This window comes from Salmo salar, chromosome ssa02, assembly GCF_905237065.1.
Source record: "Salmo salar chromosome ssa02, Ssal_v3.1, whole genome shotgun sequence".
NCBI classification, from domain to species: domain Eukaryota; kingdom Metazoa; phylum Chordata; class Actinopteri; order Salmoniformes; family Salmonidae; genus Salmo; species Salmo salar.
Window position 1 is genome coordinate 79,490,490 of NC_059443.1, and position 27,960 is coordinate 79,518,449.

The 27,960-nt window shown below is 47.2% G+C and overlaps 3 protein-coding genes across 4 annotated transcripts; 2 read left to right on the plus strand and 1 right to left on the minus strand.

Annotated features, from left to right (window-relative positions):
* Window positions 1-129: 129 nt before the first annotated feature.
* Window positions 130-3,599, minus strand: LOC106594439 (zinc finger protein 79). The gene is made up of 3 exons (XM_014185816.2): window positions 2,831-3,599; window positions 1,981-2,630; window positions 130-1,245 (listed from the first exon to the last, which is right to left on the minus strand). The coding sequence occupies exons 1-3, from the start codon at window positions 3,288-3,290 to the stop codon at window positions 934-936; spliced, it is 1,422 nt and encodes a 473-aa protein (XP_014041291.1). The 5' UTR covers window positions 3,291-3,599; the 3' UTR covers window positions 130-933.
* A 424-nt stretch (window positions 3,600-4,023) lies between these two features.
* On the plus strand, window positions 4,024-25,455 carry LOC106594449 (bifunctional apoptosis regulator). 2 transcript variants are annotated; one of them, XM_045710783.1, is made up of 9 exons: window positions 4,024-4,373; window positions 5,773-6,102; window positions 9,529-9,627; window positions 13,973-14,072; window positions 16,784-16,953; window positions 17,327-17,471; window positions 21,724-21,906; window positions 23,678-23,895; window positions 24,832-25,455. In XM_045710783.1, exons 2-9 carry the CDS (start codon window positions 5,780-5,782, stop codon window positions 25,022-25,024), a joined length of 1,431 nt encoding a protein of 476 aa, XP_045566739.1. In that variant the 5' UTR covers window positions 4,024-4,373; window positions 5,773-5,779; the 3' UTR covers window positions 25,025-25,455. The 2 variants fall into 2 exon arrangements, with proteins under 2 accessions (XP_045566739.1, XP_045566744.1); XM_045710788.1 differs by having other exon boundaries at window positions 4,028-4,373; window positions 23,699-23,895.
* Window positions 25,456-26,058: 603 nt separating this feature from the next.
* On the plus strand, window positions 26,059-27,955 carry LOC123731543 (uncharacterized). Its single transcript, XM_045710798.1, has 2 exons — window positions 26,059-26,401; window positions 26,450-27,955. Exons 1-2 carry the CDS (start codon window positions 26,352-26,354, stop codon window positions 27,777-27,779), a joined length of 1,380 nt encoding a protein of 459 aa, XP_045566754.1. The 5' UTR covers window positions 26,059-26,351; the 3' UTR covers window positions 27,780-27,955.
* The last annotated feature ends 5 nt before the right edge of the window (window positions 27,956-27,960 follow it).

Below are 27,960 nucleotides of genomic sequence, written 5' to 3' on the forward strand. Positions count from 1 at the left end.
TCCAATGCCAGATCTCCTTTTGAAAGGCTTCAAAGCGGATATGAAGACGTGAATATGTGGAAAACTGTTATGCTACCAGACCTCAGCATGTGCTTTGAGATCAGCTACAAAATAAAGACAGAAATCAGATCGGAGTGCAACAACTGACCATGTCTATTTTCATCATCCATTCATTTCAGATCCAAACCAAACACTGCTCCATACACTTCATGTTCTAGTGAGCACATTTGCTGTGGGAAACAAAAGATAGCCATCACGTGTTGCACAATCCATCCAGAGAACACTTTGAGAGAACAAAAAGTAGGCTTACAAACTACATTTGTGTATGAATATAAACATCTAAAATATTTAATTACAAGTCACATACTTATGTGACATTTTGATGTAATTAAAACAGTCCTTCTGATACAACAGCATTCCCTCACCCAAGAGAGAGCATGACCATCCGTTGTGTTAAGATCATTAGGGCCCTGTGTTTTGACCTGGATTTTTACTTTGATTTAAAGCTTTTAATCAAACTGTCCCCTTTTCTTTTTATGTCAGCTGGTCCAGCCCCATCCTCCAGCACCACACTGAGGTGATTGCTTTCATTTTTAGTCTAATTCTCATTTCTGGAAAAGGCTTAAAATAAAAGGTTAAAATCCAGGTGATGTGACATGATTCACCTGGAGAGCTACCCTCCTATAACCCAACCCTGTTCCTGGAGAGCTACCCTCCTATAACCCAACCCTGTTCCTGGAGAGCTACCCTCCTGTAACCCAACCCTGTTCCTGGAGAGCTACCCTCCTGTAACCCAACCCTGTTCCTGGAGAGCTACCCTCCTGTCCCGTAGTTGTAACTAACCTGCTAGATTGGGGTTGGAGGAAACCCTCCAGGATATTAGAATCAGGTGCTAGATTGAGGTTGGAGCGAAACCCTCCAGGATATCATACATTATTCTATATGTACTTCTATGATTCCACCACCACTGCTGCTGTGTGTGGCCTGGTGTTTCTGTAGGCTCTTGTGCCAGGCAAAGCCTTTTCCACAGACAGGGCATGTGTATGGTTTCTCTCCAGTGTGGGTGCTCTGGTGGGCCTTGTGGCTGCGCAGGTCCGAGAACCTCTTCCCACAGTCGGCGCACTGGTGGGGCTTCTCCCCAGAGCGATTCTGCCGGTGAACCTTTAAACCCCATGACGTGCCGAATGACTTCTTACAGTGAGCACACTGGTATGGTTTGTCTCCTGTGTGAGCCTTCTGATGCACCTGAGACAGAAACAAAGAATTACATATTAGAACTTCATTTTACAGGATCTCTGTGTTTAGAAACGCATCGTTCATCAAAATTGAAACAACAGGGCCACGTTCAGTAGCCGAAAAGTTGTTGAACTTTGCGGAATAGAAATGCCATAAATAGAGCCGACGTGATTCCTTATGCTACATGTCAGAGAGGCATATTTGTTCTAGATAGACTATTTCTATCTGAACGTTTCATGTACAATAGGTTTTCTATTGTACATGGTTATTTGGCGACACCATAGAAATGGAATGAATGGAACGGGCTAGGAACCGCCAACCCTGGCAAACTAAACCGCCATCCACCCATTATGACATTATTGACTTGAACGGGGACGTCCGTTCTATTCATTCTATTTCAATGGGAGAGACAGCTACTGGGCCAAATCTGGTAACTGCATGTCAGCGTGATTGTTAGGTTAGATTACTTGTTAGATATTACTGCATGGTTGGAACTAGAAGCACAAGCATTTCGCTACACTCGCATTAACATCTGCTAACCATGTGTATGTGACAAATACATTTTGATTTGATATCTGTAGAAACGTTTGTGGTCAATACGCACATCCTTAACAAACGTTGGTGCTGGGCTAAATAAAGTCTACTTGAAAAAAACAACGGAAAGGCCGGCCCACTGTATAGGCTTGTCAATACAGGTGGTAATGGGATCAGACGTAGTGTGAGAGTGATATCTATTTTACACACCTTAAGATAGGCCGCACTGGAGAAGCTCTTCCCACACTCAGAGCAGTAGTAGTAGTCCACTCCGGCCAGAACTCTCAGAGCTCTCTTCCGCCCCATCGCTGACATCACCACCCCGCTATCCTCCTTCATCCCTGTCCCATCCCCGACCACGTCAGCCCCCTCCACGGCATGCAGCCGTTGGTGTGTCCGGAGCAGTCGGACCTTGGTGAAGCCCTTCCCACACACGGAGCAGTAGTGAGGCTTCTCTCCGCTGTGGGTTCTCTGGTGTTCTTTGAGGTGCTGGAGTCTCAGGAAGCTCCGGTCACACTGGGAGCAGTGGTGCGTCCTCTCTGCTGTGTGAACCAAGCGGTGCTTGTTGAGGTAGCGGGCGGTGTCGAAGGTCTTGCCGCAGTCATGGCAGTAGTGAGACGGCTCACCGGTGGTGGTGGTGTGGATTATTCTGGGCTGGTGGATTCTGCGGTGCGCGTTCAGTATCCCAGGGCTGACAAAACTCATCCCACAGTCGGAGCAGTACAGAGGGGAGTGGTGGGGTTGCTGGGTCTGTTTTTGCTGTTTCTTTGGTTGTGTCTGTTTTTGTTGTGGTTGTTGTTGAGGTTCTTCTGATACGGAGGGACTCTTCCCACTGACAGGCCACTGGTTGCAGTTTCCGTCTGCGTCAAGGAAATAAAGAGTGCTGGGTTAAATCTGAAGAAACAGTACCATGCTAAGGTTCATACTAGCACACTCAATATTGGTCTGCGTCCCAATTGGCACCTTATTCCCTTTATAGGGCACTACTTTTGACCAAGGCCTGTCGGGCTCTACAGGGAATAGGGTGCCATTTTGGGACGTACCCATTATCTGTACATACCAGAAAAAAGAAAACCCCCTATAGCTTCTTCCTCTTCTTCTTTTTTGACCGCAAAACCACCCTCCTCTTCTTCTTCTTCTTCTTTAACTACAAGAGCTTTGTCCTTCTCTTCCTCCTCTACTTTGACCATGAAAGCATGATCTTCCTCTTCTTCTTTAACTTGTAGAGAGATATCCTCTTCCTCCTCTTCTTCTTTAACATGTAGAGAGATATCCTCTTCCTCCTCCTCTTCTTCTTCTTCTTCTTTAACTTGCAGAGAGATATCCTCTTCCTCCTCTTCTTCTTTAACTTGTAGAAAGCTATCCTCTTCCTCCTCCTCTTCTTGTTTGATGATGATGTTCAGGTCTGGGGTTTGCCAGCAGTCTACCAGTTCCAGCTTCACTAGTCTATAACTGTATTCAGGGTCCTTCGTGTTGGTATATGTGGGTGGTAGTAATCTATAAGTGTAGAGAGTATCCATGGTGACTGTGGGTTTAGGGTCAATGTAACACAATATACAGAGTTAGTTCACTGATCGCTCTTTTTTTAGAGCCGTATGTAGCCAGTTTGCTCTGGGTAGCCAGTATGCTCGGGGAAGAGGTTGATATCTCTAGAACACAGTTTGACAGTTTAGCTGACATTAACCATTTGATTATTTCAGCTTCCGCCTTACGTCACTCACGCTGCAATCGTAGACATGTACTATGATAATTACTACATACGTGGTGTGATAGACGACTTTCCATGAACATAATAAACAGGAAACAGATTCTACGAAAGGACAAAACAATCGAACTTTGAACTGGAAGAGCATTAGCACGTTATTTTTGACTTTTCAAAATAAAAGCCACACCACCAATTACGGTAAAGTAAAAGTACACGGAGCGCAACCAATGAGGAGCGAGAACACGGATTTGTTTTTAGCTCATGAGTTCGTCACGGCGCGGCTCGCGTGACCAGAGTGTGAGTGTTGCCGCGTTCATTACAACTGGAAACTCGCAAATAGGAACTCAGAAAGCTCCAACATCAGTGTGTTCAAAACAACGGGGAACTCGGAAAATAAATGAAAAATTATCCAACTCGGAATTGCAACTCGAGAACTCGGGGCTCTTTCTAGAGCACCGACTTTCTGACCTGAAGATCACTAACGACGATATATAAATACGTATTTTTCCGAGTTCCCAGTTGTTTTGAACGCATCATTTCCCTAGCGAGTCTGTGTGGGTGTATTCATTACGCGGATTCCACTTTAAAAGGTCTCGTCTGTTGCAAAACGTTTAGCAACGGAAACCTTTCACTCCAAACGGGAAACATTTGGCAACGAAAATAAATAAATATAGGTCCCTCCCTGTTGGTTCTGTTTGCTTCCGCGTAATGAATATACCCCTGGCAAGAAAGAAGTGAAATGAGAAGCTAGCTAGCTGTTTAGCTACCCATATGACTGCTCGGAAAATGTCGACTTGTCTTATTAGCTAGCTAGCGTAATCAAAACTAACTTTGGAAAAGCATCTATTCGGCGGTGATGTGATTTTCCAGCTTGGTTGCAACGGCCGTTATTCCTGAGGTAGGAAACTAAAGATGACAAATGCTGTTTTATACCTAACGGTAGCTAACGTTAGCACAATTGGGGTTTGCCACTGACTAGCTAACTAGTTAGCAGCTAACGGTACATAGTGATTTGGTCAAGAATCAGCTAACTAAAATAATAATTGTTTTTATTGAATGGCTAGCCATATATGAGAACCTGTAAGAACCCCTCTTTCCTAGGAACAGGTTTCCCGTCAGTATAAGTTGATCTGCGGAGTTGACAATTACGCATTTGTTGCAGTGTTCGTGTAATGTTATGTGCATTTGAGTTGCTTCCTGTTTACCAACTGTCATTTAGCTAGCCAAACTGCATGTCTGTCAAAACGTCAGTTACTACTCAATTAAGAAAGCTATAAAAGTGGGTTCCTGTTATTAGCTATGAAATACATTGTCAGAACTCAACGCCAGTTATTCTGTAATATTTGGAAATATTTCGTCCCAAATGGCAACCTATTCCCTAGTATAGTGAGTGTACAAATTTTGACAATGACCCATAGGGCAATGGAGGAGTGCTTATGCTATGGGCCCTGAGCTCTGGTCAAAAGTAGTCGCTATGATATTTCTTGTTTTTTTTCCCCCTCCTTTTGGATTGTGTGTAATGTTCAATATTACTGTACTGTTGGCGCTAGAAAGGTATGCATTTTGTTGCACCTGCGATAACATTGAAAATCTGTGTAAAGGACCAATACACTTTGATTTGCGGTAATAAGGTGCCATTTGGGGTCTCACACAGTTAATAGTTTTGTCTTTCTGTTTGTCTCTCTCTCTCTCCCCCTTTCTCTTTCTGTCTCTCTCTGCCTTTCTCTTTCTGTCTCTCTCTGCCTTTCTCTTTCTGTCTCTGTCTCTCTGTTTGTGTTTTTCTTTCTGTCTCTTGTGCTCGCTCTTTATTTTTCTTCTCTCTCGCTCTCATTCCATTCAAGGGCTTTATTGGCATGGGAAACATATGTTAACATTGTCAAAGCAAATGAAGTAGATAATAAACAATAACAGTAAACATTAAACTCACAGAAGTTCCAATATAATAAAGACATTTCAAATATCATATTATGTATATATACAGTGTTGTAACGATGTGCAAGTAGGGAAAGTTTTTTTTTACAACCCATATTCTGTTTCTTGCTCTCTCTTTCTCTCTCTGTCGCGCTCTTTCTCTCTCTGTCGCGCTCTTTCTCTCTCTGTCGCGCTCTTTCTCTCTCTGTCGCGCTCTTTCTCTCTCTGTCGCGCTCTTTCTCTCTCTGTCGCGCTCTTTCTCTTGTCGCGCTCTTTCTCTCACACTTCTCTTTCTCTCACACTTCTCTTTCTCTCTCGCGTGTGCTCTCTCTCTCTCTCTCCTCTGTCCCCCTCTCACTTATTCTTTGGTTCTCTCTCTCCTCCAGACCCCAGATGATCCAGCAGATGGAGGGGGGTGCTGCTGCTGCCCCCGTCCCCAACCCTCTCTCCGATCTCTCCTCCCCCCTAACCCCTCCTGTGACCTCTGACCCCCCTCCCTCTCCGTACCCCCGGCCCTCTGCCAGCCCCTTCATCAGCGAGGACCAGTTTGGGTGCCACTGTTGCTACGACGTCCTGGTCAACCCGACAACGCTGAACTGTGGTCACAGCTTCTGCCGCCACTGCCTGGCTCTCTGGTGGGAGTCTAGTAGGAAGACTGAGTGTCCTGAGTGCAGGGAGAAGTGGGAGGGCTTCCCCAAAGTCAACATCCTGCTGAGGTAAGGTACTAGAGTACGTGAACTTAACGTACTGGTACGACTCTCTAGAGCTGGGAACTGCCAGAGACCTCACCATATTATCACCATACTTAGGTGCCGATACCATATGTATTCTATATAGAATTGTGACAATCGCAATTCATATCGTATCGACACCTAAGTATGGTGAACGAGTTTTGATCAGTCATGGAAATAAAAGTGCTGAAAACAAATTGGCTCACTATTTAAGAAGATGGAGAAGCAGATATGAAGGAAAAATACTGGAGTTTTGGTTCAGGTACAGCCAACTAGCGCAGAAATAATACTGCGATACTGTCAAAACAATACATTTACATTTACATTTACGTCATTTAGCGGACGCTCTTATCCAGAGCGACTTACAAATTGGTGCATTCACCTTATGATATCCAATACCATATATGGTCAAAAATAATACCCCGATATGTAACTATCAATTTGTCCCCCCCCTCCATAACTACTACCCTCTCTGTATGGTGAAATGTATAGGTCGAGCTAAGATATCAGAGGTCAGAGAGAAGTGGGAGGGCTTCGCCAAAGTCAACATCCTACTGAGGTAGGCAGGGCATACAATTAACAACACCCACCACCTGCCAAATGCAGGTAGGTTTAGGTACTGGTAGGTTTAGATAGTGGTAGGTACCTGTTTTCAAGGTGTTTCTGCTGTTTAGTTTCATGGCTGTTAATTAGGAAGAAATAGGGTTCCTAGATCCCACCACACACAGTAATACCGCCTGGCAGGGGAGCTGTGCAATGAGGGAAGTGCTAATGGATTCATTTTCTTGGACAAAAGTTAGTCTAATTTACTCAAGTCTACAAAGTGAGACTTTGTCCTGGTGTTTCTTGGCTATTTACATTGTGCGGTTGTTTTTCAACGTTAGTTTGAGTGCTGCTTCAACTGATAGCCAATGAGACGCCCCAGTCAGATCCCAAATCTCACACACACACGACAAGACTCCAGTGGCCCCGTTACCACAGTAACCTCCCGCCCTTAAAGGGGCAGCTGAACATTTTGTCTCTGCTATTTTGATTAAAAGACTGAGGTCACAAAATAATGAAATTGAGAAATATATCACATTTCTTCTTACTAATACATTTCTTGTTTTAGAAACATTACAAAGCATGGTCATCTGTTATTTGTGTTAAAAAAAAAAGTGTGTTTTTTGATGAAATTATGGCGAAAAAAATATTTTGGCTGGTAAAAATTGTGAGTGGCTGGTATATATATATTTTTTTAATCTAACTGTCACAGTGGCTGATAGACCAAAAAGTACATTTTAGGCCCTGGAGGTAGGGGAACTTGACCTGTAGTACACTACTCCTGCTGAGGTAGGGGAACTGACCTGTAGTACACTACTCCTGTTGAGGTAGGGGAACTGACCTGTAGTACACTACTCCTGCTGAGGTAGGGGAACTGACCTGTAGTACACTACTCCTGCTGTGGTAGGGGGAACTGACCTGTAGTACACTACTCCTGCTGAGGTAGGGAAACTTAACCTGTAGTACACTACTCCTGCTGAGGTAGGGGAACTTGACCTGTAGTACACTACTCCTGCTGAGGTAGGGGAACTGACCTGTAGTACACTACTCCTGCTGAGGTAGGGGAACTGACCTGTAGTACACTACTCCTGCTTAGGTAGGGGAACTTAACCTGTAGTACACTACTCCTGCTGAGGTAGGGGAACTTGACCTGTAGTACACTACTCCTGCTGAGGTAGGGGAACTGACCTGTAGTACACTACTCCTGCTGAGGTAGGGGAACTGACCTGTAGTACACTACTCCTGCTGAGGTAGGGGAACTGACCTGTAGTACACTACTCCTGCTGAGGTAGGGGAACTGACCTGTAGTACACTACTCCTGCTGAGGTAGGGGAACTTAACCTGTAGTACACTACTCCTGCTGAGGTAGCGAAACTTAACCTGTAGTACAGTACTCCTGCTGAAGTAGGGGATCTGACCTGTAGTACACTACTCCTACTGAGGTAGGGGAACTTAACCTGTAGTACACTACTCCTGCTGAGGTAGGGGAACTTAACCTGTAGTACACTACTCCTGCTGAGGTAGGGGAACTGACCTGTAGTACACTACTCCTGCTGAGGTAGGGGAACTGACCTGTAGTACACTACTCCTGCTGAGGTAGGGGAACTGACCTGTAGTACACTACTCCTGCTGAGGTAGGGGAACTGACATGTAGTACACTACTCCTGCTGAGGTAGGGGAACTGACCTGTAGTACACTACTCCTGCTGAGGTAGGGGAACTGACATGTAGTACACTACTCCTGCTGAGGTAGGGGAACTGACCTGTAGTACACTACTCCTGCTGTGGTAGGGGAACTTGACCTGTAGTACACTACTCCTGCTGAGGTAGGGGAACTGACCTGTAGTACACTACTCCTGCTGAGGTAGGGGGAACTTGACCTGCAGTACACTACTCCTGCTGAGGTAGGGGAACTTAACCTGTAGTACGCTACTCCTGCTGAGGTAGGGGAACTGACCTGTAGTACACTACTCCTGCTGAGGTAGGGGGAACTTGACCTGCAGTACACTACTCCTGCTGAGGTAGGGGAACTTAACCTGTAGTACGCTACTCCTGCTGAGGTAGGGGAACTGACCTGTAGTACGCTACTCCTGCTGAGGTAGGGGGAACTGACCTGTAGTACACTACTCCTGCTGAGGTAGGGGAACTGACCTGTAGTACGCTACTCCTGCTGAGGTAGGGGAACTGACCTGTAGTACACTACTCCTGCTGAGGTAGGGGGAACTGACCTGTAGTACACTACTCCTGCTGAGGTAGGGGGAACTTAACCTGTAGTACACTACTCCTGCTGAGGTAGGGGGAACTGACCTGCAGTACACTGAGTAATACCTGTTAATGTTAATACATTCAACCTGGCATGCTTATCGGTCGATTGGCTACAGGAATTACATTTTTGCGTGTGTATTTTCTTTAGTCGTCGTGTATCTTATTTACCACACGCAGACAGTATACAGATCCTAGTTAGTCAGTGCGCAACAAATAACAATTGTAAATGCGTGTTAAACTGTTTTGATGGCCACGATTTAAAAAAAATATGTTTAACTTCAAATAATGAGGCATGTCTTACCTAGCTCCAAGGTAGCCTTGCCAAAATCCATCCATGTAAACACGGACAATTTATTTTAGACTTCTTCATCCCGTTAACCTGATTTTCTCTTCTGTTCTATTGGTTTTCATATCAACTTTCTTTCTTACCTTATACTCCTCCCTCTCTCATCCCCTCCTCTCTCCATCCTCTACCCCTCTCTCTCCCTCCTCTCTCCACCCTTCCCTTCTCTCTCTCATCCCCTCCTCTCTCCCTCCTCTACCCCCCTCCCTCCTTCTCCCTCCACCCCCTCCATCCTTTCTACCCGCCCCCTCCCCCTCTCAGAGATGCAGTAGAGCGGTTGTTCTCAGAGGTGGTGGGTAGGAGGAGAGCAGAGATCCAGGGGAACCCCAAGGTCTCCCAGAGCCTGCTGGCCTTTCAGAGGTACCGTACTAACACACTCAGAGCCGGCTGGCCTATTTGAGATTGTTCAAAGTAGCCACCCTTTGCCTTGTTGACAGCTTTGCACACTCTTGGCATTCTCTCAACCAGCTTCATGAGGTAGTCACCTGGAATGCATTTCAATTAACAGGTGTGCCTTGTTAAAAGTTAATTTGTGTTATTTCTTTCCTTAATGCGTTTGAGCCAATCATTTGTGTTGTGACAAGGTAGGGTTGGTATACAGAAGATAGCCCTATTTGGTAAAAGACCAAGTCCATATTATGGCAACAACAGCTCAAATAAGCAAAGAGAAACGACAGTCCATCATTACTTTAAGACATGAAGGTCAGTCAATGCGAAACATTTTAAAAACTTTGAAAGTTTCTTCAAGTGCAGTCGCAAAAACCATCAAGCGCTATGATGAAACTGGCTCTCATGAGGACCGCCATAGGAAAGGAAGACCCAGAGTTACCTCTGCTGCAGAGGATAAGTTTGAGAGTTACCAGCCTCAGAAAACGGCAATTAACTGCACATCAGATTGCAGCCCAAATAAATGCTTCATAGTTCAAGTAATAAACACATCTCAACATCAACTGTTCAGAGGAGACTGTGTGAATCAGGCCTTCATGGTCGAATTGCTGCAAAGAGACCACTACTAAAGGACACCAATAAGAAGAGACATGCTTGGGCCAAGAAACACAAGCAATGGACATTAGACCGGTGGAAATCTGTCCTTTTGGTCTGGAGTCCAAATGTGAGATTTTTGGTTCCAACCGCCGTGTCTTTGAAACACAGAGTAGGTGAAGGGATGATCTCTGCATGTTTGGTTCCCACCGTGAAGCACGGAGGTGGTGGTGTGATGGTGCTTTGCTGTTGACACTGTCAGTGATTTATTTAGAATTCAAGGCACACCAGCATGGCTACCAAAGCATTCTGCAGCGATACGCCATCCCATCTGGTTTGCACATCACTTGCTTTTCAACAGGACAATGACCCAACACAGGCTGTGTAAGGGCTATTTTACCAAGAAGTAGGGTGAAGGAGTGCTGCATCACATGACCTGGCCTCCATAATCACCCGACCTAAACCCAATTGAGATGGTTTGTCTGTATAACACCCCTACCTTGTCACAACACAACTGATTGGCTCAAACACATTAAGAAGGAAAGAAATTCCACAAATTAACTTTTAACAAGGCACACCTGTTAATTAAAATGCATTCCAGGTGACTACCTCATGAGGTTTGTTGAGAGAATGCCAAGAGTGTGCAGGGCTGTCTTCGGGGCAAGGGGTGGCTACTTTGAAGAATCTCAAATATAAAATATATTTTGATTTGTGAAACACTTTTTTGGTTACTACATGATTCCATATGTGTTATTTCATAGTTTTGATGTCTTCACTATTATTCTACAATGTAGAAAATAGTAAAAATAAAGAAAAACCCTTGAATGAGTAGGTGTGTCCAAACTTTTGACTGGTACTGTACATATACATACAGTGCCTTCGGAAAGTATTCAGACTCCTTGACTTTTTCCAAATTTTGTTAGGTTACAGCCTTAATCTAAAATTGATTAAATTGTTGTTTTTTTTTCTCGTTAAATTATTAATAAAAAACAATCACATTTACGTAAGTTTTCAAAGCCTTTATTCAGTACATTGTTGAAGCACCTTTGGCAGCGATTACAGCATCGAGTCTTCACGTGTATGACGCTACAAGCTTGGCACACCTGTATTTGGGGAGTTTCTCCCATTCTTCTCTGCAGATCCTTTCAAGCTCTGTCAGGTTGGATGGGGAGCATTGCTGCTCCAGAGATGTTCGATCGGGTTCAAGTCCGGGCTCTGGCTGGGCCACTCAAGGACATTCAGAGACTTGTCCCAAAGCCACTCCTGCGTTGTCTTGGCTTTGCGCTTAGGGTCGTTGTCCGTTTGGAAGGTGAACCTTCGGCCCAGTCTGACAACCTGCTCAGGATTTCATCAAGGATCTCTCTGTACTTTGATCCGTTCATCTTTGCCTCGATCCTGACTAGTCTCCCTGCCACTGAAAAACAGCATTATGCTGCCACCACCATGCTTCACCATAGGGATGGTGCCAGGTTTTCTCCAGACATGATGCTTGGCATTTAGGCCAAAGAGTTTAATCTTGGTTTCATCAGACCAAAGAATCATGTTTCATCAGGTCTGAGAGTCTTTAGGTGCCATTTGGGAAAACTCCAAGTGGGCTGTTATGTGCCTTTTACTGAAGAGTGGCTTCCGTCAGGCCACTCTACCATAAAGGCCTGATTGGTGGAGCACTGCAGAGATGGTTGTCCTTCTGGAAGGTTCTCCCATCTCCACAGAGGAACTCTGGAGCTCTGTCAGAGTGACCATCAGGTTCTTGGTCACCTCCCTGACCAAGGCCCTTCCCCCGACTGCTCAATTTGGCCAGGCGGCCAGCTCTAGGAAGAGTCTTGGTGGTTCCAAACGTCCTTCATTTAAGAATGATGGAGGCCACTGTGTTCTTAGGGACCTTCAATGCTACAGAAATGTTTTGGTACCCTTCCCGAAATCTGTGCCTCGACGCAATTCTGTCTCGGGGCAATACGGACAATTCCTTCGACCTCATGGCATGGTTTTTGCTCTGACATGCACTGTCAACTGTGGGACCTTATATAGACAGGTGTGTGTCTTTCCAAATCATGTCCAATCAATTGATTTTACCACAGGTGGACTCCAATCAAGTTGTAGAAACATCTCAAGGATGATCAATGGAAACAGGATGCACCTGAGCTCAATTTTGAGTCTCATAGCAAAGGGTCTGAATACTAATGTAAATAAGGTATTTCAGTTTTTTATTTTTTATTTTATAAATTTGCAAAAATTTCTAAACCTATTTTAGCTTTGTCATTATGGGGTATTGTGTGTAGATTGATGAGGAAAATATTTTATTTAATCCTTTTTAGAATAAGGCTGTAACGTAATGTGGAAAAAGGGAAGGGGTCTGAATACTTTCTGAATGCACTGTATCTGCAGGAGTATGTGGACACCCCTTCAAATTAGTGGATTCGGCTATTTCAGCCACACCGTTGCTGACAAGTGTATAAAATTGAGCATAGAGCCTTGCAATCTCCATAGAAAAACATTCTAAGTAGAATGGCCTTAATGAAGAGCTCTGACTTTAAACGTGGCACCGTCGTGCCACCTTTTCAGACGTGAAGTGGAAGGCCACACAAGCTCACAGAACAGGACCGCCGAGTGCTGAAGCACATAAAAATCATCCTCGGTTGCAACACTCACTACAGAGTTACAAAATGCCTCTGGAAGCAACGTCAACACGAGCTTCATGATATGGGTTTCCATGGCCAAGCAGCCGCACACAAGCCTAAGGTCACCATGCGTAATGCCAAGCGTCGGCTGGAGTGGTATAAAGCTCGCTGCCATTGGAAGAGTGGAAACGCGTTCTCTGGATTGATGAATCACGCTTCACCATCTGGCAGTCCCACAGATGAATCTGGGTTTGGCAGATGCCAGGTTAACACTACATACCCCAAAGCATAGTGCCAACTGTAAAGTTTGGTGGAGGAATAATGGTCTGTTTTTCATGGTTCAGGCTAGGCCCCTTAGTTCCAGCGAAGCGAAATCTCAATGCTACAGCATACAATGACATTCTAGAGGATTCTGTGCTTCCAACTTTGTGGCAACAGTTTGGGGAAGGCTCTTTCCTGTTTCAGCATGACAATGCCCCCATGCACAAAGCGAGGTCCATACAGAAATGGTTTGTCGAGATCAGTGTGGAAGAACTTGACTCAACACCATCGAAGACCTTTGGGATGAATTGGAACCAGGCCTAATTTCCCAACATCAGTGCCCGACCTCACTAATGCTCTTGTGGCTGAATGGAAGCAAGTCTCCGCAGCAACGTTCCAACATCTAGTGGAAAGCCTTCCCAAAAGAGGTGGAGGCTGTTATAGCAGCAAAAAAGGGGGGGACCAATTCCATATTAATGGCCATGATTTTAGAATGAGATGTTGGATGAGCAGGTGTCCACATACTGCTGGTCATCGAGTGGATTATAAAGCTCATATCAAATCAACGGCATCTGTATGGATCCAGTGTCTGAGTAGGAGTGTTGATCTGGGATCACTTTTGGCTTTTAGATCACAATGAATACTATTACATGGACGGGGGGGCCTGATCCTAGATCAGCACTCCTACTCTGAGATGCTTAATAGCATGGAACCCCAGCTGTATAAACATGTTGCTCATACCTAGGCCCCCTCTGTAACCAGTCTTCCTGTAACCTGTCTGTTACCGGTCTGTAACATGTCTGTAGCCTGTCTAACCTGTCTGTCTGTGTGTAACCTGTCTGTAGGTATGGTGATCAGGCAGCCAGAGGAATCCCCAAGACCAGTCCTGGTAGAGGAGCAGGAGGGTTCTTCTCTGGAGTCCTCACTGCACTCACCTGTGTCGCGGTAAGAGAGAGAGAGTGGGTTTGATTTTAACTAGGAAAAGAGCCTTGTGGTTAGAAGCCTTTTTTCCGAGCGTGACCTGGGGAGAGGTCAACAGGAAGGAGTCAGCGAGGGGGACCTGGGGAGAGGTCAACAGGAAGGAGTCAGCGAGGGGGACCTGGGGAGAGGTCAACAGGAAGGAGTCAGCGAGGAGGACCTGGGGAGAGGTCAACAGGAAGGAGTCAGCGAGGGGGACCTGGGGAGAGGTCAACGGGAAGGAGTCAGCGAGGGGGACCTGGGGAGTGGTCAACGGGAAGGAGTCAGCGAGGGGGACCTGGGGAGAGGTCAGCGAGGGGGACCTGGGGAGAGGTCAACGGGAAGGAGTCAGCGAGGAGGACCTGGGGAGGTCAACGGGAAGGAGTCAGCGAGGGGGACCTGGGGAGAGGTCAGCGAGGGGGACCTGGGGAGAGGTCAACGGGAAGGAGTCAGCGAGGGGGACCTGGGGAGGTCAACGGGAAGGAGTCAGCGAGGGGGACCTGGGGAGAGGTCAGCGAGGGGGACCTGGGGAGAGGTCAACGGGAAGGAGTCAGCGAGGGGGACCTGGGGAGGTCAACGGGAAGGAGTCAGCGAGGGGGACCTGGGGAGAGGTCAGCGAGGGGGACCTGGGGAGAGGTCAACGGGAAGGAGTCAGCGAGGGGGACCTGGGGAGAGGTCAGCGAGGGGGACCTGGGGAGAGGTCAACGGGAAGGAGTCAGCGAGGGGGACCTGGGGAGAGGTCAGCGAGGGGGACCTGGGGAGAGGTCAACGGGAAGGAGTCAGCGAGGGGGACCTGGGGAGAGGTCAACAGGAAGGAGTCAGCGAGGGGGACCTGGGGAGAGGTCAGCGAGGGGGACCTGGGGAGAGGTCAACGGGAAGGAGTCAGCGAGGGGGACCTGGGGAGAGGTCAGCGAGGGGGACCTGGGGAGAGGTCAACGGGAAGGAGTCAGCGAGGGGGACCTGGGGAGAGGTCAGCGAGGGGGACCTGGGGAGAGGTCAACGGGAAGGAGTCAGCGAGGGGGACCTGGGGAGAGGTCAACAGGAAGGAGTCAGCGAGGGGACCTGGGGAGAGGTCAACAGGAAGGAGTCAGCGAGGAGGACCTGGGGAGAGGTCAGCGAGGGGGACCTGGGGAGAGGTCAACGGGAAGGAGTCAGCGAGGGGGACCTGGGGAGAGGTCAACGGGAAGGAGTCAGCGAGGGGGACCTGGGGAGAGGTCAGCGAGGGGGACCTGGGGAGAGGTCAACGGGAAGGAGTCAGCGAGGGGGACCTGGGGAGAGGTCAACAGGAAGGAGTCAGCGAGGGGGACCTGGGGAGAGGTCAGCGAGGGGGACCTGGGGAGAGGTCAACGGGAAGGAGTCAGCGAGGGGGACCTGGGGAGAGGTCAGCGAGGGGGACCTGGGGAGAGGTCAACAGGAAGGAGTCAGCGAGGGGGACCTGGGGAGAGGTCAACAGGAAGGAGTCAGCGAGGAGGACCTGGGGAGAGGTCAACAGGAAGGAGTCAGCGAGGGGGACCTGGGGAGAGGTCAACAGGAAGGAGTCAGCGAGGGGGACCTGGGGAGAGGTCAACGGGAAGGAGTCAGCGAGGGGGACCTGGGGAGAGGTCAGCGAGGGGGACCTGGGGAGAGGTCAACGGGAAGGAGTCAGCGTGTATACATAACGAGCACATAAGGGACAATTGCAAATCTGTGTGTGTGTGGGACAGGAATGCTTGTAGTGTGTGTGTCAGCTTACTTTTCTCTACGTGTGACAGAAAGGGTCAAAGTGTGTAGTGAGGGTGTGGGGGGTAGGGGTGGGTTGGGGGGGGTGTGTTGAAGGGTCACAGTGTGTGTGGTTTTGTCTATTTGTTCTGTCCATGTGGCAGTTAGAGAGCAACGTCTTTGTGTATCTTTCCGCGTGGCTGGCTGGCTGGCTGTCTGTCTGGCTGTGTTTATTTGAATGACAGTCTCAATGCTTCATGTTAATATGTGCGAAACTAGTGGGAATTAACTTTCTGTCTCGCCTGTCTGTCTCCTAATGTATCTCTAGTCCTATTCTATGCCCGTCTCACCTCTCTCACACCTGTCTGTTACCTCTCCTCTCTCCTACCGTCTCTCCTCTCTCCTCTCCGTCTCTCCTCACTCCTCTGTCTCTCCCCATCTCCTACCCGTCTCCCCTCACTCCTACCTGTCTCTCCTCTCATGTCCCTCCTACCCGTCTCTCCTCTCCCCCTACCCGTCTCTCCTACCCCTCCCTCCTACCCGTCTCTCCTCCACCCCTACCCGTCTCTCCTACCCCTCCCTCCTACCCGTCTCTCCTCCCTTCTACCCGTCTCTCCTCTCTCCTACCCGTCTCTCCTCTCTCATCTCTCTCATACCCGTCTCTCCTCTCTCCTACCATCTCTCCTTACTCCTACCTGTCTCTCCTCTCCTATCTTTCCTACCTGTTTCTCCTACTTCTCCTCTCATCTACCCGTCTCGTACTCCTCTCTTACCCCTCTTTCCTACCTGTCTCTTCTCTCCTACCCAATCTACTACCCGTGTCTCCTACCTGTCTCTCCTCTCTCCTACCATCTCTCCTCTCTCCTACCTGTCTCTCCTCTCTCCTACCGTCTCTCCTCTCTCCTACCTGTCTCTCCTCTCTCTTACCTATCCCTCCTACCCGTCTCACCTTTCTCATACTGTCTACCTCACTCATACCTGTCTCACTTCTCTCCTACCAGGTGATGTTTCTGGTGTACCACTGGTCCAGTGGAGATGGGGTCCATGACCTCTTGGTCAGTAAACCTGTGTCAAAATGGACGCCGGAGGAAGTTCTGTTCTGGTTGGAACACGTTGGGGCTTGGACCTCTCTCTATAAAGAACCCTTCCTACAGGAGAACGTTAACGGACGGTGAGGAATGTTTAACAGTTTGGGGTATGTTTGTAGTACGGTTCTGTTCTGGTTGGAACGCCTGGGGCCCTGGACCTCTGTCTCGGTCTCTCGGTCTCTCGGTCCCTCTCTGTCTCTCTCTGTCTCTCTCTGTCTCTCTCGGTCCCTCTCTGTCTCTCTGTCTCTCTCTGTCTCTCTCTGTCTCTCTCTGTGTCTCTCTGTGTCTCTCTGTGTCTCTCTGTGTCTCTCTGTGTCTCTCTGTCTCTCTCTGTCTCCTCGCTCACTCTCTTTTTTTCATGGTCAGATTATTGTTGTTGTTCGGTAGTGATGAGTTAATAACATAGTAACATGGTTATGTCATGGTTATTTCATGGTTTTCTGATATATCTCTCAGGTTATTGTTGATGCTCGGTGATGAGGAGCTGACCAGAGCTCCCTATAACATAGACAACCAGGCCCACAGGAGAGCGGTGCTGGCTGAGCTGGAGAGGATCAAGGAACTGGGGGTCAAGCCACCTCAGAACCTCTGGGAGTACAAGGTGACAGAAACCAGAAATACTACATATTATATCAACTTAGAAACTGCCTGGGTCGAGCTCTGAATGCTGATTGGCTGACAGCCGTGTTATATCAGACCGAATACCACGGGTATGACAAAACATTTATTTTTACTTCTCTAATTACGTTAGTAACCAGTTTATAATAGCAATAAGGCACCTCGGGGGTTTGTGGTATATGGCCTATGTACCACGGGTAAGGGCTGTATCCAGGCACTCCGCGTTGCATCATGCATAAGAACAGCCCTTAGCCGTGGTATATTGGCCATATACCACACCCCCTCGGGTCTTATTGCTTAATTATACCATGGCATTGTTGAATACTCCTTTCTGATTGGCTTGAAGGGCATTCTAGAGCGTGCATTATTTCCCTATAACGCACAATATATTTGCATGGTAGAACTCAATGACTGTAGATTTACATGTTTTGTTAAAGCTGCTTTTGATAGCAAAAGTCGAATTTAAAACAGTATTTGGTATTGTTGAATTAGATTTTCATAATAGTGGTTTGGTTAGCTGAACTAGCAAGTCTGTCTGTTTGGTCGCCACAGCAACTACTGTAGCTATCTAGTAAACTTGCTAGCTACTTCAGTGGATGTTGAACACATTTCTCCCTGAAAATGTGTTAATTCTTGAGGATACAATCCCGATAACGGGATTGGTTGGACAACAACCAGTGAGATAGCACGGCGCAATATTCAAAACAAAATAATCTCAAAATTAAAATTCAATTATTATATGGCATTTTAAAGATACTCTACTCGTTAATCCAATCACATTGTCCGATTTCAAAAAGGCTTTATGGTGAAAGAAAAACATTAGATTATTTTAGCATAGCACCTCAGCCAAAAAAAAAAGCAATTTTCCAAGCACGATAGCCATCACAAAAACAGATATACAGCTAAAATTAAGCACTAACCTTTGACAATCTTCATCAGATGACACTCCTAGGACATCATGTTAGACAATACATGCATTTTTTGTTCGATCAAGTTTATATTTATATCCAAAAACCCAATTTTTACATTGGCGCGTGACGTTCAGAAAATGTTTTCTCCCCATAACATCCGGTGAATAGGCACATTTAATTTACGGAAGAACTCATAAACGTTGAAAAAATTTATAACAATTATTTAAAGAATTAGAGATAATCTACTCCTTTATGCAACCACTTTGTCAGATTTAAAAATAATGTTACGGAAAAAGCAGATTGTTCAATATTCTGAGTACAGAACTTAGCCTTCAATGCTAAGCTATACAGTTAGCCTACAATATGTTCGAAATATTTAGTTACCTTTGCTGATCTTCGGCGGAATGCACTCGGATGGGCACCCACTTCCCCAAGAAATGTTCATTTGTTCTGCAAAGTCCATCATTTATGTCCAAATACGTCAGTTTTGTTGACCCATCCAGAACACTTTACAATGCCATGTGGTTTGGACGCAAATCCATAGACGAAATGTTCAAAGTTCCATTACCGTTTGTAGAAACACGTCAAACGATGTTTACGATCAATCCTTTAGGGTATTTTTTTACGTAAAATTGCGATAATTTTACAAGCGGGCAATAGCTATTCATCCCAGAAGAAAAATATAAAAACGATGACGTCACGTGCACACGCATCATAAGACACCTCTCCTCAGACTGGCCAATGATTGACTGAGCCAAAATGATCTGCCCGGTAACAGCTGACGGTTGAAACCAGTTCATAAAGATTGTTGACAGCCAATGGAAGAGTTAGGTGTAACGTAAATCCTATGTCACTGTAGTTTTTCAAGGGATTCAAAACAAAAACTACATTTCTAAATTCTCCCAGTTCCTGATAAAAATGTTCTCAGGTTTTTTGCCTGCCATATGAGTTCTGTTATACTCACAGACACCATTCAAACAGTTTTAGAAACTTCAGAGTGTTTTCTATTCAAATCTACTAATAATATGCATATTCTATTTTCTGGGCCAGAGTAGTAACCTGTTTAAATTGGGTACTTTTTTCATCCGGCCGTGAAAATACTGCCCCCTAGCCCCTAGAGGTTAAATTCTAGCCATGGTATTAAAGGGATAATGAACTCGGGGCTCTATGGGTTCTCTGGTATATTACTCATCTCTGTCTGCTAGCTCGTTGTGGAACACACCTTTCACATCGTTTCTTCTTTTCTGTAGAACACACAGCCCCACGTTGATTATCGCTTAACATGTCATAACTTAACATGTCATAACTTAACATGTCATAACTTAACATGTCATAACCTATGCTGTTTTAATGCTAATGTGATGTACTGTCAATCCTATGTCATTAGCAATTAGATATACTGTATTTCTGCTAACAGAAACATAGGCTGCATCCTGAAGGGCACCGTATTCCCTATATAGTGCACTACTTTGGACCACAGGACTACATAGGTTATAGGGTGCTATTGACGCACACTTAATAAATACTTTATATGCTCTGGTTGAAGTAAGCCCATTAAGATATGCTGTGTGCATCATTTGATGATAAGTCATTTAGGGTTTAATGATGGTTTGAACTGTCTCTCTCCCTGTCTACCCCTCTCCTGTCTCCCTCTGTCTACCCCTCTCCTGTCTCCCTCTGTCTACCCCTCTCCTGTCTCCCTCTGTCTACCCCTCTCCTGTCTCCCTCTGTCTACCCCTCTCCTGTCTCCCTCTGTCTACCCCTCTCCTGTCTCCCTCTGTCTACCTCTCTCCTGTCTCCCTCTGTCTACCTCTCTCCTGTCTCCCTCTGTCTACCCCTCTGCTGTCTCCCTCTGTCTACCCCTCTGCTGTCTCCCTCTGTCTACCCCTCTGCTGTCTCCCTCTGTCTACCTCTCTCCTGTCTCCCTCTGTCTCCCTCTCTCCTGTCTACCTCTCTCCTGTCTCCCTCTGTCTACCCCTCTCCTGTCTCCCTCTGTCTACCCCTCTCCTGTCTCCCTCTGTCTACCCCTCTCCTGTCTCCCTCTGTCTACCCCTCTCCTGTCTCCCTCTGTCTACCCCTCTCCTGTCTCCCTCTGTCTACCCCTCTGCTGTCTCCCTCTGTCTACCCCTCTCCTGTCTCCCTCTGTCTACCCCTCTCCTGTCTCCCTCTGTCTACCCCTCTCCTGTCTCCCTCTGTCTACCCCTCTGCTGTCTCCCTCTGTCTACCCCTCTGCTGTCTCCCTCTGTCTACCCCTCTGCTGTCTCCCTCTGTCTACCCCTCTGCTGTCTCCCTCTGTCTACCCCTCTGCTGTCTCCCTCTGTCTACCCCTCTGCTGTCTCCCTCTGTCTACCCCACTGCTGTCTCCCTCTGTCTACCCCACTGCTGTCTCCCTCTGTCTACCCCACTGCTGTCTCCCTCTGTCTACCCCACTGCTGTCTCCCTCTGTCTACCCCACTGCTGTCTCCCTCTGTCTACCCCACTGCTGTCTCCCTCTGTCTACCCCACTGCTGTCTCCCTCTGTCTACCCCACTGCTGTCTCCCTCTGTCTACCCCACTGCTGTCTCCCTCTGTCTACCCCACTGCTGTCTCCCTCTGTCTACCCCTCTGCTGTCTCCCTCTGTCTACCCCTCTGCTGTCTCCCTCTGTCTACCCCTCTCCTGTCTCCCTCTGTCTACCTCTCTCCTGTCTCCCTCTGTCTACCTCTCTCCTGTCTCCCTCTCTCCTGTCTCCCTCTGTCTACCTCTCTCCTGTCTACCTCTCTCCTGTCTCCCTCTGTCTACCTCTCTCCTGTCTCCCTCTGTCTACCCCTCTCCTGTCTACCCCTCTGCTGTCTCCCTCTGTCTACCCCTCTCCTGTCTCCCTCTGTCTACCTCTCTCCTGTCTCCCTCTGTCTACCCCTCTCCTCTCTACCTCTCTCCTGTCTCCCTCTGTCTACCCCTCTCCTGTCTCCCTCTGTCTACCTCTCTCCTGTCTCCCTCTCTCCTGTCTCCCTCTGTCTACCTCTCTCCTGTCTACCTCTCTCCTGTCTCCCTCTGTCTACCCCTCTCCTGTCTACCCCTCTGCTGTCTCCCTCTGTCTACCCCTCTCCTGTCTCCCTCTGTCTACCTCTCTCCTGTCTCCCTCTGTCTACCCCTCTCCTCTCTACCTCTCTCCTGTCTCCCTCTGTCTACCCCTCTCCTGTCTACCCCTCTCCTGTCTCCCTCTGTCTACCCCCTCTCCTCTCTCCCACCGTCTCTCTACCCCCCACCTCTCTCTCACCGTCTCTCTACCCCCCACCTCTCTCCCACCGTCTCTCTACCCCCCCACCCTCTACCCCCCCACCAGGCTGTGAATGCAGGTAAATCTCTGTTCCTGCTCTATGCTTTGAAGAGTTCTCCTCGCCTCACCATCCTCTACCTCTACCTCTTCGACTACTCCGAAACCTTCCTCCCCTTCCTGCACACCTGCTGCCCCGCCCTCTCACGCACCAGCGAGCCAATGGAGGACAGCCTCCCCCTCAACCACCAGGTACCATTGGACGGCTCAACTCTCATGTTGATTGTATTTATTTGATAAAGGTAGGCGTGTCGGTACAACTCCAGTCATAGACAACTAGACGTAGGCTACTGTACATGTTGTCAGTATGGCTGGTCATAGACAACTAGACGTAGGCTACTGTACATGTTGTCAGTATGGCTGGTCATAGACAACTAGACGTAGGCTACTGTACATGTTGTCAGTATGGCTGGTCATAGACAACTAGACGTAGTCTACTGTAGATGCTGTCAGTATGGCTGGTCATAGACAACTAGACGTAGGCTACTGTACATGTTGTCAGTATGGCTGGTCATAGACAACTAGATGTAGGCTACTGTACAGGTTGTCAGTATGGCTGGTCATAGACAACTAGACGTAGGCTACTGTACATGTTGTCAGTATGGCTGGTCATAGACAACTAGACGTAGTCTACTGTACATGTTGTCAGTATGGCTGGTCATAGACAACTAGACCTAGGCTACTGTACATGTTGTCAGTATGGCTGGTCATAGACAACTAGACGTAGGCTACTGTACATGCTGTCAGCATGGCTGGTCATAGACAACTAGACGTAGTCTACTGTAGATGTTGTCAGTATGGCTGGTCATAGACAACTAGATGTAGGCTACTGTACATGTTGTCAGTATGGCTGGTCATAGACAACTAGACGTCAGCATGGCTGGTCATAGACAACTAGACGTAGTCTACTGTACATGTTGTCAGTATGGCTGGTCATAGACAACTAGACGTAGGCTACTGTACATGTTGTCAGTATGGCTGGTCATAGACAACTAGACGTAGGCTACTGTAGATGCTGTCAGTATGGCTGGTCATAGACAACTAGACGTAGGCTACTGTACATGTTGTCAGTATGGCTGGTCATAGACAACAAGACGTAGGCTACTGTACATGTTGTCAGTATGGCTGGTCATAGACAACTAGACCTAGGCTACTGTACATGTTGTCAGTATGGCTGGTCATAGACAACTAGACGTAGGCTACTGTAGATGCTGTCAGTATGGCTGGTCATAGACAAGACGTAGGCTACTGTAGATGTTGTCAGTATGGCTGGTCATAGACAACTAGATGTAGGCTACTGTACATGTTGTCAGTATGGCTGGTCATAGACAACTAGACGTAGGCTACTGTAGATGCTGTCAGTATGGCTGGTCATAGACAAGACGTAGGCTACTGTAGATGTTGTCAGTATGGCTGGTCATAGACAACTAGACGTAGGCTACTGTACATGTTGTCAGTATGGCTGGTCATAGACAACTAGACGTAGTCTACTGTACATGTTGTCAGTATGGCTGGTCATAGACAACTAGACGTAGGCTACTGTAGATGTCAGTATGGCTGGTCATAGACAACTAGACGTAGGCCACTGTACATGTTGTCAGTATGGCTGGTCATAGACAACTAGACGTAGGCTACTGTACATGTTGTCAGTATGGCTGGTCATAGACAACTAGACGTAGGCTACTGTACATGTTGTCAGTATGGCTGGTCATAGACAACTAGACCTAGGCTACTGTACATGTTGTCAGTATGGCTGGTCATAGACAACTAGACCTAGGCTACTGTACATGTTGTCAGTATGGCTGGTCATAGACAACTAGACGTAGGCTACTGTACATGTTGTCAGTATGGCTGGTCATAGACAACAAGACGTAGGCTACTGTACATGTCTTCAGTATGAGTGGTCATAGACAACAAGACGTAGGCTACTGTAGATGTTGTCTTGTCATACTGACGATATTAGTATATCTCCCCCCCCCCCCAGGCGCACCCCAGCTGGCGCCAGTGGGCGGAGTTCCTAGTTAAGTACCTCCTCCTTCCGTACCAGCTGATCGCTGAGTTTGCCTGGGATTGGCTGTCGGTTCACTACTGGACGTCACGGTTCATCATCGTCAACGCCATGCTACTGTCTGTCCTGGAGGGCTGTGTTCTGTGGAGGTTCTATAACCGAGCTGAGATCAGGTACCGTGTGTGTTTCTCTCTATCCCTGTCACACCAACTTTCTCCCTCTCTCACCCTTTACCCTGAATTATCCACCCCTCTCTGTCCCTCTCTCACACTCATCCCTTCCTCTCTCTCCATCTCATCCCTCACTACCCCTCTCTCTCCATCTCATCCCTCACTACCCCTCTCTCCCTCCTCATCTCATCCCTCACATCCTCTCTCTCCTCTTTCTTCTTCTCATCCCTCACTACCTCTCTCCCCCTTATCTCATCCCTCACTACCTCTCTCCCCCTTTCTCATCCCTCACTACCTCTCTCCCCCCTCATCTCATCCCTCACTACCCCTCTCTCTCCCCCCTCTCCTCATCCCTCACTACCCCTCTCCCTCCCCCTCATCTCATCCCTCACTACCCCTCTCTCTCCCCCCTCATCTCATCCCTCACTACCCCTCTCTCTTCCCCCTCATCTCATCCCTCACTACCCCTCTTTCTCCCCCTCATCTCATCCCTCACTACCCCTCTCTCTCCCCCTCATCTCATCCCTCACTACCCCTCTTTCTCCCCCTCATCTCATCCCTCACTACCCCTCTTTCTCCCCCTCATCTCATCCCTCACTACCCCTCTTTCTCCCCCTCATCTCATCCCTCACTACCCCTCTTTCTCCCCCTCATTTCATCCCTCACTACCCCTCTCTCTCTCCATCTCATCCCTCACTACCCCTCTCTCTCCCCCTCATCTCATCCCTCACGTCCCCTCTCTCCTCTTTCTTCTTCTTATCCCTCACTACCTCTCTCCCCCTTACTCATCCCTCACTACCCCTCTTTCTCCCCCTTACTCATCCCTCACTACCCCTCTTTCTCCCCCTCATCTCATCCCTCACTACCCCTCTCTCTCTCCACCATCTCTGCATAGTTTGTTGTTTAATGTAATGAACCAAAGTCTCCTCTCCCCTCCAGGAGTCTCCCTCAGAAGATGTGGGGTCACTTGTGGAGGATGTCCTCCCAGGGTTTTGCCTTCGCCCTGTTCTGGCCGGTGATCCCTCAGTTTGTGTGTAACTGTCTGTTCTACTGGGCTCTGTATTTCAACCCCATCATCAACATAGACCTGGTGGTGCAGCAGCTAATGCATCCTGACACACAAGGGCCGTGAAGGACTGACCTGTTCCCTCCGTAGTGCACTACTTTTGACCAGTGCCCCTATGGGTAGTGCACTATATAGGGAACAGGTACGCAAGAGCCGTGAGTGAGGAGGTACCGTTTAAACACAGGATGTGTCTTTTTAATGGCTCCCTATTCCCTTTATAGTGCACTACTCCATAGGGACTCTGGTCAAAAGTAGTGCACAATGTAGGGAATAGGGTGCCAAGTGCCATAAATGAGGAGATATTATGGCCTGCCTCCCAAAAGGCTCCCTATGGGGCCCACTGTAAAGGGAATAGGATGCCAGCGTAGCCCACAGTATCATAGCAACAGGTTTGATGCCAGCTTAGCCCACAGTATCATAGCAACAGGATGGATGCCAGCGTAGCCCACAGTATCATAGCAACAGGATGGATGCCAGCGTAGCCCACAGTATCATAGCAACAGGTTTGATGCCAGCGTAGCCCACAGTATCATAGCAACAGGATGGATGCCAGCGTAGCCCACAGTATCATAGCAACAGGATGGATGCCAGCGTAGCCCACAGTATCATAGCAACAGGATGGATGCCAGCGTAGCCCACAGTATCATAGCAACAGGATGGATGCCAGCGTAGCCCACAGTATCATAGCAACAGGCAGCCATCTGTGAGCCAGACAACCCAATGTCTTAATGTGTCTGCGTCTCAAAAGGCTCACTATTCCCTATATAGTGCACTACTTTTGACCAGGGTCCGTAGGAAGCCCCATAGGGCTCTGGTCAACAGCAGTGCACTATATAGGGAATGGGTTACCATTGGGGACTCAGACCAAGTTCTATATAATATTGGATGGTTTCTCCTAATGTCTTAATTAAAATGGTATATTTAAGCAATAAGGCCAGAGGGGGTGTGGTATATGGCCAATATACCACGGCTAAGGGCTGTTCTTAGGCACGAGGGGGTGTGGTATATAGCCAATATACCACGGCTAAGGGCTGTTCTTAGGCACGACGCATCGCGGAGTAGCCTAGTGGTTAGTGTTGGGCCAGTAACCGAAAGGTTGCTAGATCGAATCCCCGAGCTGACAAGGTAAGAAATCTGTCGTTCTGCCCCTGAACAAGGCAGTTAACCCACTGTTCCTAGGCCGTCATTGTAAATAAGAATTTGTTCTTAACTGACTTGCCTAATTAAACAAAGGTTAAATAAAAAAATACCACAGACCCCCGAGGAGCCTTAATGGTATTATAAACTGGTTACCAATGTAATTGTGTCATACTGTGGTATACGGTCTGATATACCACGGCTGTCAGCCAATAAGCATTCAGCGCTCGAATCACCTAGTTTATAAATATATATAATGAGGGTAATTCATATTGAAGGTAAGAGGTTGTGTGTTTGTCTGTTATGGTGGTCAGTAGTAATAACTGTAGAGGGGATTGATATGATTCTGTTATGGTGGTCAGTAGTAATAACTGTAGAGGGGATTGATATGATTCTGTTATGGTGGTCAGTAGTAATAACTGTAGAGAGGATTGATATGATTCTGTTATGGTGGTCAGTAGTAATAACTGTAGAGAGGCTGGATATGATTCTGTTATGGTGGTCAGTGGTAATAACTGTAGAGGGGATTGATATGATTCTGTTATGGTGGTCAGTAGTAATAACTGTAGAGAGGATTGATATGATTCTGTTATGGTGGTCAGTGGTAATAACTGTAGAGAGGATTGATATGATTCTGTTATGGTGGTCAGTGGTAATAACTGTAGAGGGGATTGATATGATTCTGTTATGGTGGTCAGTGGTAATAACTGTAGAGGGGATTGATATGATTCTGTTATGGGGGTCAGTGGTAATAACTGTAGAGAGGCTGGATATGATTCTGTTATGGGGGTCAGTGGTAATAACTGTAGAGAGGCTGGATATGATTCTGTTATGGGGGTCAGTGGTAATAACTGTAGAGAGGATTGATATGATTCTGTTATGGGGGTCAGTGGTAATAACTGTAGAGAGGATTGATATGATTCTGTTATGGTGGTCAGTGGTAATAACTGTAGAGAGGCTGGATATGATTCTGTTATGGTGGTCAGTGGTAATAACTGTAGAGAGGCTGGATATGATTCTGTTATGGTGGTCAGTGGTAATAACTGTAGAGAGGATTGATATGATTCTGTTATGGTGGTCAGTGGTAATAACTGTAGAGAGGATTGATATGATTCTGTTATGGTGGTCAGTGGTAATAACTGTAGAGAGGCTTGATATGATTCTGTTATGGTGGTCAGTGGTAATAACTGTAGAGAGGCTTGATATGATTCTGTTATGGTGGTCAGTGGTAATAACTGTAGAGGGGATGGATATGATTCTGTTATGGTGGTCAGTGGTAATAACTGTAGAGAGGCTGGATATGATTCTGTTATGGTGGTCAGTGGTAATAACTGTAGAGAGGATTGATATGATTCTGTTATGGTGGTCAGTGGTAACTGTAGAGAGGATTGATATGATTCTGTTATGGGGGTCAGTGGTAATAACTGTAGAGGGGATTGATATGATTCTGTTATGGTGGTCAGTGGTAATAACTGTAGAGAGGATTGATATGATTCTGTTATGGTGGTCAGTGGTAATAACTGTAGAGAGGCTGGATATGATTCTGTTATGGTGGTCAGTGGTAATAACTGTAGAGAGGATTGATATGATTCTGTTATGGTGGTCAGTGGTAATAACTGTAATAACCCTGTTCCTGGAAAGCTACTATCCAGTAGGTTTTCACTCCAACCCCAGTTGCAACTAACCTGATTCATCTTATCAACCAGAATTACTAGAATCAGGTGTGCTAGATTAGGGTTGGCATGAACCTACAGGACAGTAGCTCTCCAGGAACAGGGTTGGAGATAAAAACCTACAGGATGGTAGCTCTCCAGGAAAATGGTTGGAGATAAAACCTACAGGATGGTAGCTCTCCAGGAACAGGG

What these genes read in the sequence shown, in the direction of transcription:
- LOC106594439 (XM_014185816.2), bottom strand. Translation starts at nt 3,290, where the DNA reads ATGGATACTCTCTACACTTATAGATTACTACCACCCACATATACCAAC. An exon ending in AGGGGGTTTTCTTTTTTCTG is followed by an intron (nt 2,631 to 2,830) that starts GTATGTACAGAT and finishes TCCTTGACGCAG; the next exon opens with ACGGAAACTGCAACCAGTGG. An exon ending in CCAGTGCGGCCTATCTTAAG is followed by an intron (nt 1,246 to 1,980) that starts GTGTGTAAAATA and finishes TTTCTGTCTCAG; the next exon opens with GTGCATCAGAAGGCTCACAC.
- LOC106594449 (XM_045710783.1), top strand. Translation starts at nt 5,780, where the DNA reads ATGATCCAGCAGATGGAGGGGGGTGCTGCTGCTGCCCCCGTCCCCAAC. An exon ending in CTGCACTCACCTGTGTCGCG is followed by an intron (nt 14,073 to 16,783) that starts GTAAGAGAGAGA and finishes CTCTCCTACCAG; the next exon opens with GTGATGTTTCTGGTGTACCA. An exon ending in CAGGAGAACGTTAACGGACG is followed by an intron (nt 16,954 to 17,326) that starts GTGAGGAATGTT and finishes TATATCTCTCAG; the next exon opens with GTTATTGTTGATGCTCGGTG.
- LOC123731543 (XM_045710798.1), top strand. Translation starts at nt 26,352, where the DNA reads ATGAGGGTAATTCATATTGAAGGTAAGAGGTTGTGTGTTTGTCTGTTA. An exon ending in TTGTGTGTTTGTCTGTTATG is followed by an intron (nt 26,402 to 26,449) that starts GTGGTCAGTAGT and finishes GATTCTGTTATG; the next exon opens with GTGGTCAGTAGTAATAACTG.